General features: G+C 47.8%; 2 protein-coding genes across 2 annotated transcripts; both read right to left on the reverse strand.

Annotated features, from left to right (window-relative positions):
• Positions 1-5,393: 5,393 nt before the first annotated feature.
• F4807DRAFT_120582 (peptidase family M41-domain-containing protein) lies at positions 5,394-8,284 on the reverse strand. Its single transcript, XM_047992881.1, has 2 exons — positions 6,077-8,284; positions 5,394-6,016 (listed from the first exon to the last, which is right to left on the reverse strand). Exons 1-2 carry the CDS (start codon positions 8,150-8,152, stop codon positions 5,567-5,569), a joined length of 2,526 nt encoding a protein of 841 aa, XP_047858806.1. The 5' UTR covers positions 8,153-8,284; the 3' UTR covers positions 5,394-5,566.
• A 512-nt stretch (positions 8,285-8,796) lies between these two features.
• Positions 8,797-12,263, reverse strand: F4807DRAFT_120604 (glycerophosphodiester phosphodiesterase GDE1). The gene has a single exon (XM_047992882.1). The coding sequence runs from the start codon at positions 12,178-12,180 to the stop codon at positions 9,097-9,099; it is 3,084 nt and encodes a 1,027-aa protein (XP_047858807.1). The 5' UTR covers positions 12,181-12,263; the 3' UTR covers positions 8,797-9,096.
• Between the last annotated feature and the right edge of the window lie 2,062 nt (positions 12,264-14,325).

Raw genomic sequence — 14,325 nt, forward strand, 5'->3', positions numbered from 1 at the left:
CTTATAGTACGATAGCTCTTCTATCTTGAATCTCTACTATGTACAGCCACCGACGTGAGTGTGCTCAGACGTAGGATTTACGTAGTCTAAACTTCATCAGGCCGTAAAATTGGGTGGTTAAGAAATTGTAATTGTTTGAGATATTGACACGTCTCCTTTTCGCTGAATTTGCGCGATGTTCTGCTAAGTAGGTAGGTAATCATGAAATTCAGACTTGAACGTAAGGTGTATTTGAGTACCAGTTGATGTATTCTTCACTCGTGCGCGGATTTGCGCGCCGGTAGCTCTGGAGCGCGTCAGTGGATTAACCTCTGCGAGCGAAATTTGCGTCTAGGGAATTCTCTATGACTTCCGACTGAGCGATTATGGGGGCCATTTGTGCTAGTAAGATCCTTCCCTAGGTCATACAACGTTGAAGCTATCGCTAACCTTAGAGAAAATTGATAGTGAACTTGTTAAGGGGTATGCGAAGCCCTTGGGAGAAATCTCTCGGTTTCCAAAGCCGAACCTTGATGCCGAGAGACGTTCGTTATCCCTTCAGAAACCTCCTAGCATCCGTCTCGTCTGATCGGATCTCGAAGACAAACCTACGAACCGCCCTTTCTCTCCTTGGCATCAGTTCCCAAAGATATCGATTCGATCAAACGTTACCTATGATGACTGCAGGTGTACTAGAGTTCCAGAGCGCTGGGTGCGGGATCTCGCAGTGAGACAGCATCGTATGATTTCGCCTGCCTTAGGACAACTAGAGCATATGCTGGCGAAGTGGACGCGTCTCTCCTTTAACTAGCTACATCGTACATGAAGAGCCTCATATGGGGTATCTCGGCGCGTTAGGTTAGATGAGGAACTATCTAACTTAAGGGTATCCTTGAGTTTCAGAACGAGGTTGATCCGTCCAGAGAATTCGAATCCGCTTGATCCTTAGCTTACCATGCTGTCGGTATCACTTATTTCAACGCTCAAGGACATATTATCGTCTGTAAGGTGGTAGATACGCCAGATTCGTGCTGTTCAGGGCTCTCTCCTCCCTCATCGTCCGCCAGAATGATTCTACGGGAGCGAAAATAATACTCAAGATAATATTCGGAACCGAATGAGATTGTCCTGTCCCGAGTGGTGCACTGTACGCCTTACCGTCCGTTTGTAAAGCGAAGATGCTGAATAACGCCGAACTTCCTCCAAAGGATTCGTCATGCATAACTTGTGCTACCTACCTACGACTACAAACATGTCGATACGATGCGTGGAAATTGCTCGAGGTCGAAAACCCAGCTACCCGGTCACCTCTCGGCAGTTTTGTTGCAACCTCTATGCCCGTCGGGGCCGATATCACATCGACTACGATCTTGTCCAACCCGAAAACCTTACGATAATCGCAGACCGGTAGTCCACCGATCAGATCATATGTCGGGACCGTTCCAGTGCATATCACGGGAGGGAAAATTCCGAAACGCCGTGTAACCTCTCGTGCGTGCCGTCCTGCAAGCCACTTTTCAGCCGACGCCACTATCCCACGCAGAGTTCGAACGCGTGCCGGAGAAAGGGATCAAGATTGCCTCGGTTAGTGCTCAAGATGGTGGTATTCACGTAGTATGTCCCCTCCTAGTAAGGCTCATTATAGAGGAGGGCCAGCTTGCATGACAATATGCCGGCAGGTAGATGCCTAGCTAGAGCTGATTGTATTATTACAACGCATTGCAGGTCTATCACTACAAACTGAGACATCTGCAAGGTTATATCAGTCCATATTTAGAGGCGTAGCTCAACAATTGATACCTACCTAGACATGCAGCAAACATACTACAGGTAAGCAGCTGTCCTCAACGTGTATTCGACAAAACAAACAGACTACTGCAGACATGCAAGTGGATTACGTGGTGTTAATATCCAACTAAACCCGGCAGTTTGGGGGAATCGAATTGTTGCTAACTTGTCATGTCCTATCATCCTTTGTGGTGGGAAGCATGAGAGAGGCCAAGAACCTGCCTCCTGTGAATCTATACTCATGAGCATTAACTAGGACGGCACCAACGGACAGTTACCGGGTCCGAAAACAAAATCTTGCCCCGAGATGCCAAAACCCCTTGTTTCTCTAGCGGGCTTATGACATGTTAAAAAGGTGTATGGATTTCTTCGCAGCTGACTGACCTAATATCTAGTTGAAATAGGTCAATATAGGGGCCCAATATGTCTTATACTTAATATCAAAAACCAATCAGAATATGTATGCTGCTCCATATCAACGAACCGCATATTTTTTCTAGAAGCTGTCACGATAATTAGTTCAAGTCGTACAGCTAGCGAGGCAAAAGCAGAAACGCAAGGGAGTGAGGTCCATCAGGGCACTTGTCTTGAACTTTGCCCTTGCTGAGCCCGATGTTTGGCCCTGACGCTCTTCCTCAAAACAGCCCGTCAGCTTGCGGCTGAACCTGCGTGGTTTCGGGTGCGAGAAGCCGACGTTCATTCCAAGTCCAAGGTCTCGGGATATCTGACGTTGCTGAACGTAATAAGTTCAGCCGCGTATCAAACGTTCAAAGAACGGTATAGATTAATCTCGGCAAGGCGTAAAAGTACCTAATTAAATAGTTATAACCAATCAAGGTCGCTACCAACACTCTACTCCTTGACATCAATTGCCTGTGAGCACCTCACAAGATGCTATAATGAGCATATCGCTTAGATAGACTACTAGGATAGTAGCGTAGAACTGAATATGAGGCATCGTCGATCACCTAGGAGCCTGAACGGATAGGCGGCTAGATTTGACTTCGCTGCATCAAGTAACTCTGTAGATTAGCATTAGCATTTCCTTGGACACAAGGACCAAGACGCGGCGAAGCCATCGACGATAGCCAGCTCTAGGATGGATCGCCTAAAGAATTTCTTGTACATGATTACCTTACCTGTCTGTGAGCTATAAGATAGACATTCTCACGAAACATGACCCACAGTGGCAAAATCCGTCTCTCCAATTCACCGCCGGGACTCTCTCGTGTGTTCCAATAGCTGATGTATGAAAAAAGGCCGGTAGTTGTCGTAAGATGACAAAGTATCCATTTCGCACTGACCTTTCAAGGAGGCTATCCGAAGCCTCGCAACCACGGCCGCTTAACCTTGACCGCTCGAGGCCTGGAAATTCGGCGACAAGCCTTTCCCTAAACCTTGCCCTTCCGAATCTAGCTATCGGCCGAGCTATCCGACGTGGGTAGCAACAAAGCGCATGCCTAAGTTCGGATGTACGTTACTAACCACTACCTATCCAACTCCCATGTTAGGGACTAGGTATGCCTCCACCGTTCTAGGCTTTTTCTCCCGGTCGAAGAAGCATAAAGAATAATAGTGGGACTAATATGAGCGTGAAAATGGCTATTTCCATCTGGACAAGTTGATCGTCAGCTCTCAACATCCAACATATCTAAGCTTGCTGTCATGACCTAAAAAGGAAAACGTGAAATTCGCGCTATTCCCAGCTTATTATTCTTCCTAGTCGTTAATATGAAGTTATTATGCCGAGTCGTTACATACATTATCAGGTAGCCTCCTGACTCTTTACGACTAGTTCCTTTCCTATCTAATCGCAATACACGAATTGGTAAAGGATTTGCTTCGTTAGCATGGTCCATACACCTCCTTAGCAGACGGCTCAAGCACGTACGACCATAGAATCTGGGGAACTCTGGATCCCGTCCACTCTCCCGTAGGTAAACTACATACTGCCGGATAAGTACTTGGATCGGTGACGACCAGCGAATCCCTGGTGTCATATGTCTTATGTAACTTTTTAGTCTCGTTACTACTCAGTGATGTTCTTTGTCTCGTTTTTCTGGAAGCGTGAAGTGAGTATGATCCTAGTATGTATCTTACGAGAAGTCAAAATGCCCGAGATTCGTCTCATCATGTCTTAATACAAGATAGGTTAATGTGGGAATTAGTTGGCTACCTAGGTAGGTAGATAAATAGATAGGTGACTTATTACTTATTTAGCCTACTTTTTCGACGGCAATTTAGGTATCTACCTACGTTATAAGGTTGTGTAGCTTGAATCCTGTTAGTCTGAATTTCTGTATTCGAAGTCGTCCTAATTTAGGAGCTTGTCGGAAATCTCTCGAAGATCTGGCGCCATTGTAGAGCCCCTTGACTGAATATTACCTAAGTTCTCGATTGTAGATTTGGTCTTCGGCTAGCTGTTTTATAATCACTGAAAACGGTTTAATACCATGAAATAACTGAGGCTCGCCAGAATGACGATGTTTTTGCCCATCCCCTTTACCATGTTAACCTCCTACGGCGTATCTAACAAATGATGATATCATGATTTAATGTATGTTATCACCGTTATCGAGGTATTGGTTTTTGTCTCAACTAGGTACCTATATTTCTGTGTGAAATAGTCCTGGATAAGAGCCTCCAGGAATTAGTTACCAGGTAAATTACGCTCTTATGAAGATATCATATAGGTTTAACTGACGACTTAGACGGGTAAACTTTCAAAGATTAACTTAATATATATGAGAGCTTGTAAAGAAACAAAGCACCAAGTTATTTTGGTACCTACATTTCTTACATTAGAAGCACGATGTAATTATAAACTCTTCTAAGGATATCAGCTGATGTGGCCATTGTCCGCTACTCCTTTGATGGTGTAAATCAGTTACCGCCTGGGCTCTGGCGATACAATCTAGAATTAGAAGCTCCTTTCAAAAAGATTGTACCGCTATAAGGGAGGTACGGGGCAATAGTATGCGTAGAGCTGGAGAGAGCACGTCGGTCCATCGTATGAATGATTTAATATATTTCCTAGATAAGAGTTTAACTTAACTCCGTAGCCCAGCACGGCGCATATCTCGAGGGAGGTCTCGCGATAGCTTCTCTGACCATGCCCAGGCTCTCGATATTCTACTAAGATTGCTACACACTACTACAGGTATGTACATCATGAACGCAGAGACCAAACCAACAGGTACCTAGCCTCACCCCCTTAGCCACGGTATATGATGGATATCGTCACGAGTCACGTTATCACAAGTCGTCTCACATGAACAAATCACCCACCAAGGCCGATATTCTTTTTGAAGTCGCTCTGTTCGTCGAATGTAGAGAGCAGATGAATATCCCTAACGTTACAATCGGTACATGCTTTTTATTTTTTGACATAGGAGTCCCCTATGACATATACACAGGCAAAGTAGATTATCTACTAGCCATCCCCGTTAACTAGTAGTAATAGGAGTAGGAGTAGTATCAAGTAGTAGCGATGCCGTACAGGCGTTATCCGCTTCTGCGAATCCCACCCTCGTCTCGCGCAGGTACCTACCTAGGTAATCAGATGATATCTAGGTAGCCAACGTCTCAAGTGTCCTTCCGCCCCTCTCGATTGGCGCGTTAGTTGCGATGTATACCATATATGTATGTGGTAAAGCCGCCTAACGCAACTCCAATCCCAGCATTGTTACTATGCCTAGCGTCAGGACAATGCTCGATCCACTCGTTTCTATTTGTCTTCGACATGCCCCAGGTAATTATGAGTTCAATTGAGTCTTTCCATTCCAAGTGGTTAGATTAATTATTCACTCTTCGGGGCAAGTCCACCGGGTGCTGGAGGCACTGGTGGCGGAGGTCGTCCGCCCTCTTCTCCTGTGCCGGGAATAGGCGCCAGTTCGCCTGGAGCCGGAGGTTTAGCAGATGAGGGGACAACCATGGGGCCCTTCGGGACGGCGATACGATCGGTTAGCTTCTCTCCGCGAATAACCTTCTCAACCTCCTCTTTACTTAATGTTTCATATTCAACGAGAGCCTTGGCTAATAGGTCGAGCTCCTTACGATGGTCAGTTAAGAGCTTGCGGGCGCGCTCATAAGCTTCGTTGAGAGTACGTTGGACTTCCGACTCGACTTGGGCCTTGGTCTCGCTGCTGAGAGTGTCGTATCGGCTCCCATACTCCATGTTTCCGAGTTTAGAAGACATTCCCAAGCTTGCAACCATGTCGAAGGCCACGGCGGTAGCCACTTTGAGATCCTAATCGAGATGTTAATAAATATTGATCCAGCATAAGAAAATCTAACGGAGGTGTCTTACCGATGAGGCGCCGCTGGTGACTGAGTTGACCCCATAGACAATCTCTTCCGCGAGTTTACCACCAAGGCACATGTCTATGCGAGCTAGATAGTTGCTGATGGTGTAAGAATACTTGTCCATCTCTGGAAGAGACGCAGTATGACCTAGCGAATGGGCGCGGGGTAGAACGGTAACTTTGTACAGGCTTGAACCAGAACCCTTAGTCAAGAGGTTGACAAGCGCATGGCCGGCTTCGTGATAAGCTGTCATCTCCTTCTCTTCGGCGCTGATGACCATAGTCCTTCGCTCGGCGCCCATGATAACTCTGTCCTTGGCCCAGTCGAAATCCTCCTTCCTGACTACGGAAGCCTTTACCTTGCTGGCGTGAACGGCAGCTTGATTGACAATGTTTTCCAGCTCGGCTCCGGACAGGCCGGGAGTACCCAGGGCGATGGCTTGGAGATCAACATCTGTAGCGGCCTTTATTTTCCTGGAGTGGTGCTTTAGGATGGCAAGACGGCCACGCACATCAGGAAGATCGACGGTGACATGACGATCAAAACGACCAGGTCGCGTAAGGGCCTTGTCAAGCAGCTCGGGGAAGTTCGTAGCACCGATGATAATAACACCACTGGTCTGATCGAAACCATCGAGTTCAGTGAGAAGTTGGTTCAATGTCTGTTTGACATAAGCAGCGTCACGCGCATTACGGCGTCCTCCAATGGCATCGAGTTCATCGATGAAAACGATGGCGGGCGACTTAGACTTGGCAGCGGCAAAAAGATCCCTCACTCGCTTGGCGCCGACACCGACATAGACTTCATCGAATTCGCTACCAGACATGTAGAAGAACGGGACGCCAGCTTCGCCGGCGACGGCCCTAGCGAGAAGAGTCTTTCCAGTGCCGGGAGGTCCAACTAGCAGAATACCCTTGGGCAACTTGCCACCGAGTTGGGAGAACTTATCGGGGTTGCGCAGGAACTCGACCATCTCTTGCAATTCTTCCTTGGCCTCGTCGGCGCCATGGACATCCGAGAATCGAGTCTTCTGGTGCTCAGCCTTGACTTCGCTTTCGACTTTGCCTCCAGGTCGCTTTAGAACACTTAATCCCTCGATGAGCATAGTCACGACAACCAAGCTCAGATATGTGAATAGACAGAACCACAGGAGAAATTTGATCCAACGGAAGACGCTACCACCCAGTGTCTCGTCAACGACAACGTGGAGAGGACCATCCTTTGCGCCAGTTGCCTGACCACTTTTGGAAACCGCTAGGTTACCGCCGCGAGATCGGGCAGCTAGAGCCTGAGTTACGGCTTGGACTTGTGTGGGCGTCAGATCTCCGGGTAGGTTCTTTACAGTTTGGTTGATATCCTCATCGCGCACACCCTGGCCACCACTGGGAGTCAACATGCTCAATGCCTTGTGGTACGCTTCGGTCGCCGCGGGATTTGCCGCAAACCGTCCAGACTGATATCTCTCGATAATGATAGCGGGCATGTTCGCCCTCAAAAGGGCCTGGTAGAATGCGTTCTGAGCAGTAGCGCTTGTCGGGTTCCTGTTGGCAGATTCCTCCATATGAGCAAGTAGGTTTCTAGACAATCCGCCAGTCTGAAAAGATCTTCGTTGAGGCATGTTCATCATATTGATTTTCATGAGCGGGTTCGAGAATGGACGTAGAGTGGTTGCGGCAGACATAGATCGGAGCGGTACATATTGTGGTTGAAGACGAGGTACCATCGGATTGCATGCAAGAATAGAGGCACGGTGCAGTGTCGAAATCGATGAGCGGATATCGAAGGGAGCGGAGACATTCTTCACAGATGCAGCTGGTAGGAGATGGGCACCAATTCGAGCATCTCGAAGAAACTCGGGAAGCTCGAACTTGGCCAGACCGGGAGAGACCTTAGCTTGGACGTTCGCATTCGTCGGTTGCGGGCTTGACTCGATTTCGACTTCCTTGGTCCGGAGCGCATTCGGGTTCGACGGCGGCAGCGATGAAGCTCGTAAAGGTACCATAATGGCCCTCATGATTGACGGCCACAGCTCCGTTGTCGCCGCCGCGATGCTCGGAAGAGCAGACGTTCGGAGCGCCATGGCGACTTGACTCGGTGCGCGCGGACGGCCAGTCCACCGGGATTAAATAACACTCTCTACTCGGAGCCGACGGAGGAAAAGAAGGTAGGAAATATGCGCAATGACGGGCGAGGATACGAAAAATGGGTAGACTATGAAAAAGACCGCCGACCGCCACCAATCAATTCGGAAATCGGGAATAGAAACGAATAATGAATCTAAGAAAAAGGGAAGAGCAGGTAGCTTCTGATTGGTGACTAAGGAAGAGGCTGCATTCTCCTAAGGATGATGGTAAAACCTCAGGAGTTGGTAATAGTAATGACTAGAACCTGTTGTTGTCAGAAGAGAATTGGCGAATTGGTGGACTTCGAACGAAGTTTGATTCTTTTTGCCTTTTGCCTTTTGCCTCTGGTGATGTGACGACCGGCAGGTGCGCAGCATTGGCTGTCCTTACCAATCGGCCGGTCTTCGGCGAAAGTCTGCCGCCGGATCGTCTTAAATGCATAAATCATTCAACAATTTGCTCAACCACCGATACAATGTTATCGGTATTATCGGCTTCAGGCAGCTTTCAGCTGTCGTCACGGTCGGAACTCCGATCTTAGAACCCCGGTTATTGCGGTTAGGCATTACGGGAGGTCACGACTTTTGGGAGACAGCTGGAGCGCTGTAACGCCGTAACACATGTTAACTAACGATCCATTCATGATCTAGTAATGATATAATGTCATATATCACCACATACTCTGCGAATTCATATTACTACTTCACAGATAATATCTTCTCTGATTTGACTATCAGAACCAACATTTCGGTTCGTCCTCTTCAGCCCTATGCATAGAGTGATAATCAATCATCATCCTTGGTCAATCCCCGGCGGATCGCTAGTACATTGTCCACGATCACCGCGTCAATGCCTTCTTTAACTTGCCGCTATATAGAAAATACCTTGATTAGTTCTTCGTTCACTCACGCGCAAATAGAGTGATGAGGCAACTTACCTGGACTAAAGAAGGGTCGTTGTTCTGTGTTCCATAACTAACGCAGACCAATCCGGTCTGTTTGACCACCTTCACCAACCGAGGGCTGTTTACGAACGGCTCTGCGTTGCTCACAATGCCAAGAAGGTTCCACCGACTAGCAAAACGTACAGCCTCCTGAAGACTGCTGGCTCGGATATCGCTGACCTCCTCCGTTCCTGCATCAGTCAGGAATAGGATCGGAATGCTAGGTTGTTTAAAGCTGAGACAGAGACAGATATCTGGGTTGAAGCTGCTGAAGATAATGTGACGATGCTTGGTCATGTCATAAACCTTGGTCAAAACCGTGTCGCAGAATGAATTGAGCTCAATAGCATATGTATCCATGTCTTCTTTCTCGCTCTCGAATAGCATAGGATACTTCATCTCGATGTTGAACCCTACATTCTCCGGTATTTTCTTGAAGAGCTCCTCAAGTGTCGCAAAGGGCGCCTGGACGAAATTGCCACGAGTGTTGGCCTTGTATCCTTTCTTCTTGAAGTTGAGCGTGTATTTCATACGCTCGTTCAGATTGTCCTTGACCCCCTTGGCCAAGTCCACGGAAAGAGATCTTTGCCGCGATCCAGGTTCTTTCGTACCATTTCCGTTCGTCTCGCTCTTCTTCCTCTCCGGGGAGGCTCTTCCGGATCTTGATTGCGACTCGTTGTTAATGTGAAGGAATTGCTCCAAGGTTAATGTATGAACTGGCGCATCTATCCCTGTCTCGCTCACTAAGAAATCATGGTAGATGACTGGGACGTGGTCTTTAGTTAGCTGGACATCAAATTCGACATAGTGAGCTCCTAAATTGGCCGCAGCGATGAATGACGAGACTGTGTTCTCTCCCAGCTGGAGCGATTTATTCTCGAGGAAATTCTTGCCCAAACCACGATGACCGAAAACCATGGTGGAGGACAGCTTCTTCCAGTATGTTTGCTGCGAGTTGATCTCCATGTTTGGGTGAGAGAATGGTGTAATGATGAGGAAATTGAAGTTGACGGCGCCGATGACTTCAAGATTCGCGCCCATAATCGGCACGCATATGTCACCTTGAAGGTTCATTCGTTTTGCCCCGATTGATGGGCGTACAGATGATAGCAGTGCTACAGCACGGCCTACCTTGTTTTTCTCATTTCCAGAGTAGGTTGGCACAATGTCGAAGAGTAGCCTGACATTGGAAGCGTCGGAGGTGGTGAACAAGATTGGCTCGGTAGAGATGTTTTCATGCACCGGGAGGTCGATGATGGTCGGTTCCCCCTGGGCGCCTTGTGCTGAAACCACGACGGACAGAGCTGTGTCGAGTTGATTCATATGGGCTTCTGTTAGGGGAACACGGTCGAGCTTCACAGCCTCGATGTTCTTCCGCATATCCATAGAGCCCAGACTCACCAGCACGAGACTGCGGTCCCTGAGGTAGCGATGTCCAAAGGACTTGATCGGCTCCGCGATTCGGGTGCTTCCGTCAGACTTTCGGTCTTCGAGGGATGATGTTTCTGGAGGCGTCGATGGTCCAGACGATGGCGTTTCGATGTCCTCCACGGCGTTGAGAGATGGGGAGCTGACTGTGTACTCCGCAAGGAGCTTCGCAATTTTCAGATGCCCCCTTAAAGCTGCATGCTCTTTAGCCGTCCATCCAAAAGAGTCCGTTTTTCCGGCATCTGCTCCAGCTTCCACCAGGAGCTGCGCAACATCGAAATGGCCGTCTACAGCTGATATATGTAGAGGAGTCCAGGCAAAAGACTTCTCCGTCAATTCCAGGTTTGCCTTCTGTTCGGCTGAACCCTCGAGCAAAATCTTGGCACAATCGGCATGTCCAAACCTAGCGGCAATATGTAGCGCGGTCTCGCCCGTCTCGTCTTGCCAGTTGATGTCAACACCAGCTTCTACTAGCAGTCGTATAATGTATACGAAATTTGATTTCGTGGCCAATGCCAACACTGCGCTGGACTTGGAAACAGGCTTCCTTCCTTCTTTATGAGTCAGACCCTGCCAATTCTCACCTTGCAAGAGGCATTTCGTGGTTAACGGATGACCGCCAATAACTGCAAGATGGAGCGGCGCGTTGCCTTCCTTATCCTGCCATTGCGGAGCGTCAATTCCATCCTCGACATTGAATTGCCCCCATTCTTGCATTTTTGCCATGAGGACTTGGCAAAGGACGACGAAACCGAATTGCGCCGCATAATGCAACGGGATACGACCCAGAGAGTCTTTACTGATCAAAGCAGAGCGTTGACCATCCTGGAGACAATCTAAAAGGTAGCATAAAATCTGCACTGTTTCGTCTTCTTTGCTCAACAGTTGTGGACCAGAACCGTTGCCGTTAACTGAACGTGTCGTTGCAGAACCGTTGGTCTGGGCTGGTGCAATATAATGGCTATTGTAGTGAGACTTGATCGGGAGGGAAACGGCATTAGGTTCCAGATCGCTAGCCAGAGATGATTTACTTCTTCCGATGTGGATGACTAGACGATGGACGCAGTTCCGCTCGTTTAAATCACTCGGCTCATCTAACGACTTGGTCTGTTTCAAAAGATAAGCGATACAAGCCTTTGACCGAGCAGAAATGGAACGTTGAAGGAGGTTGAGCAACATTTCCTGGGAAGCCTGTTCGGGAGTAACCAAATTTTCGGAGGTCAGGCAACCCTCCAAGGCCCTGACGTCGTCCTTGCGAATTGCTGCGTCAAGCTTATCGAGGATGGTTTGCGGGACGCTTAACATAGCCTTGGCGGTCACTCTTCCGAGTGAAAGAACTGAACGCGTAGATTTTACTGATGCGGTATCGTCAAGATTTTGGGCATCTCCAAGAGCTGACAGCCACTTATTAATCTCATTGATCAACCGCACGGTGGTGGTATCCTTAGCAAACGGCTTAGGGTCGACCTTCGTCGTGATATATCGCTCCTGAGTAGTCGTATTGGGCACTTTCTTATCCAGTTTCTTGGTAATCTTGACGAAACCTCTGCGGTTAATTTCGCCAAACCATTGTAGATTTCGAAGCTGATTCCGAAGCTCAAGTAGAGCTCCCATAAGCTCCTCGCTCTCCTGGTCATCTAGATCGGTAACGACATCGGGACTCCTGCCATATCTATCCTCGAGGAGCTTGATACGGCGATGGGCTTCGGCAAACTTCTTGTTATAGAAGGAGTCGACGTCCTCGAGGTTACGATCCAGAGCGAAGAAAAACTCTGTTGGATTAGGTTAGGGGATACAACCGGCATCGACATAGCGTCGAAGAATTTAGCCCACCTGCTAGATCAACATTCTCTCCCGCCTGAGCTGCTTTCGTGGCCGCCTTAATCAACTTCTTAAGACCCTTGTAATCGATATACGAAGCCGCCCACTCGGGGACTTGGTTCCGTGGTAAGCTATGGTGCAATGTGAGCATCCACCTACAGATAAGTACTGGCATAGAGCTGTCTGGACTTACTTTCTACCAAACTTCATCGCGTCTTTTCCTTTCCTTTCCTTTTTCTGGATACGTATACGGAAGAGAAGATGAGTTGAAATAGCAGGATAAGAGTTGGGTAGTGTATTAAATGGCTTTGACCAAATAACGAACAGAGCTGTACAAGTGACCTGGATCTAGTGACCAATGTACTACCTATGATGTGTTTAGCTCTTGATTACCTATTCATTACAGTGCCTCATAGAAGTAATAAAGGTCTTACGCGGGCCCAGGGATATAGTCAGTCGTATTGGATACTAATAATCGCCGGAGAAGAGTTAGGTGATTGCAAATAGTTGAAATCTGCAACACCGGCGTGACGACGAACTCTTCGATTGATACTCAGGTTGATCGAACGATGATGATGTGGCCGGTGGATATCACGAATAACCAGTCGATTGTGCCTCTTGTTGCTGTCGATGGCTGATATCTGGAGCCATTGATATGTCTGTCAGACTCGGGGAGGAGAGAAGACAGTTTACCTTTGTATAGGTATGTAAGGTAGAAGTGGGTTGGTAGAGGGAGAAGTATCTAGGTGAGGAAGAGGACTAGGTAAGTAGGTACTTATTTGAAAATCCACAATCCACACCAAGAGGCGTGTCACTCTGTGTAATTGTACCCTGTTTGCAGTGGTTAAGGGTTAAGTCTGGGGAGATGCTTAGGAGCACATGCAATATGCAGCCAGTCCTGCCAGTTAAAGACCCTTAAGTTTCTAGGTACGTAGACCTAAGTATGGATATTACATATGTAGCTCCATCGCTCCATCTGCATCCGCAAACTGGCAGTGACGCAGTAAGCCCTAAATAACCCATATAAGATCCGCTTTTCTACCTTCCCGAGCGGTGAGGTTAAATCATTTGAGTTCAAGTTTTTCAAGGTCCTTGTTGGTTCGTGGTCTTGTGGGATCTCCTGGGCCAGTAAATCCTTGCCGTGGGGAGACGTGATGTAGATGCTGAGCTGTGATTGGTCAATCGGGGTAAGTAGAGAAGACACCCATTCGACCCACCCGCCCGCTAGTGAACTGTAAGTACCTCGTTCTTGCTTGTTTATTGCTGGGGCTTTACCGGGGCTTTACCGCGCCTTCACCCCTTCACGGACACGGCGGCTCCGCTCGCATCGGTCAAAACCATCTAATCTTCAAATGTTATAAATATCAATTGACACACATACAGGTACATGGTGACCGGTATACGCCTTCCATCCACTCGGCATCTAACCCATTCAAGCCCCTTACAAAGTTGGTCCGAAATAAAAACCGATCCTATCGAGTACTTTCACGTTGCAGTCGACGTCCATCAGAACTGCCTAGACCTGAACCCTTAAAAAGTCCGAGGACAGGACGAGACCCACCGGGAGCCCCAGGTGTGGCAATGTTGCAGCATTATCTATCACTTACCTAGTACGTAGGTATCCATTTCTATACTTAATGTACACACCATACTGCCATGTAGTAGTAGGTAGGGTATGTAGTTATATCTCGATGTTTAGGTATCTCATGTATGCCGCAGTCTATTCGTACGTACGATATTATACCTAGATAGATACATAGTCAACGTTGTATCTGCATATATGCATGTCGGTAGGTGGTACCTATCTTAATATAATCCCGCACACCGGCTTACGCACTTAAAACATCTTCACCTATCTTAGCTACCCAGTAAACTAGATAGCGAATATCACGCACGAGAGGAAGAAGCAATAACCAGAGCTAAGCCAATCTGATAGTC

This window comes from Annulohypoxylon truncatum, assembly GCF_022578515.1.
Source record: "Annulohypoxylon truncatum strain CBS 140777 unplaced genomic scaffold F4807scaffold_2, whole genome shotgun sequence".
NCBI lineage: Eukaryota > Fungi > Ascomycota > Sordariomycetes > Xylariales > Hypoxylaceae > Annulohypoxylon > Annulohypoxylon truncatum.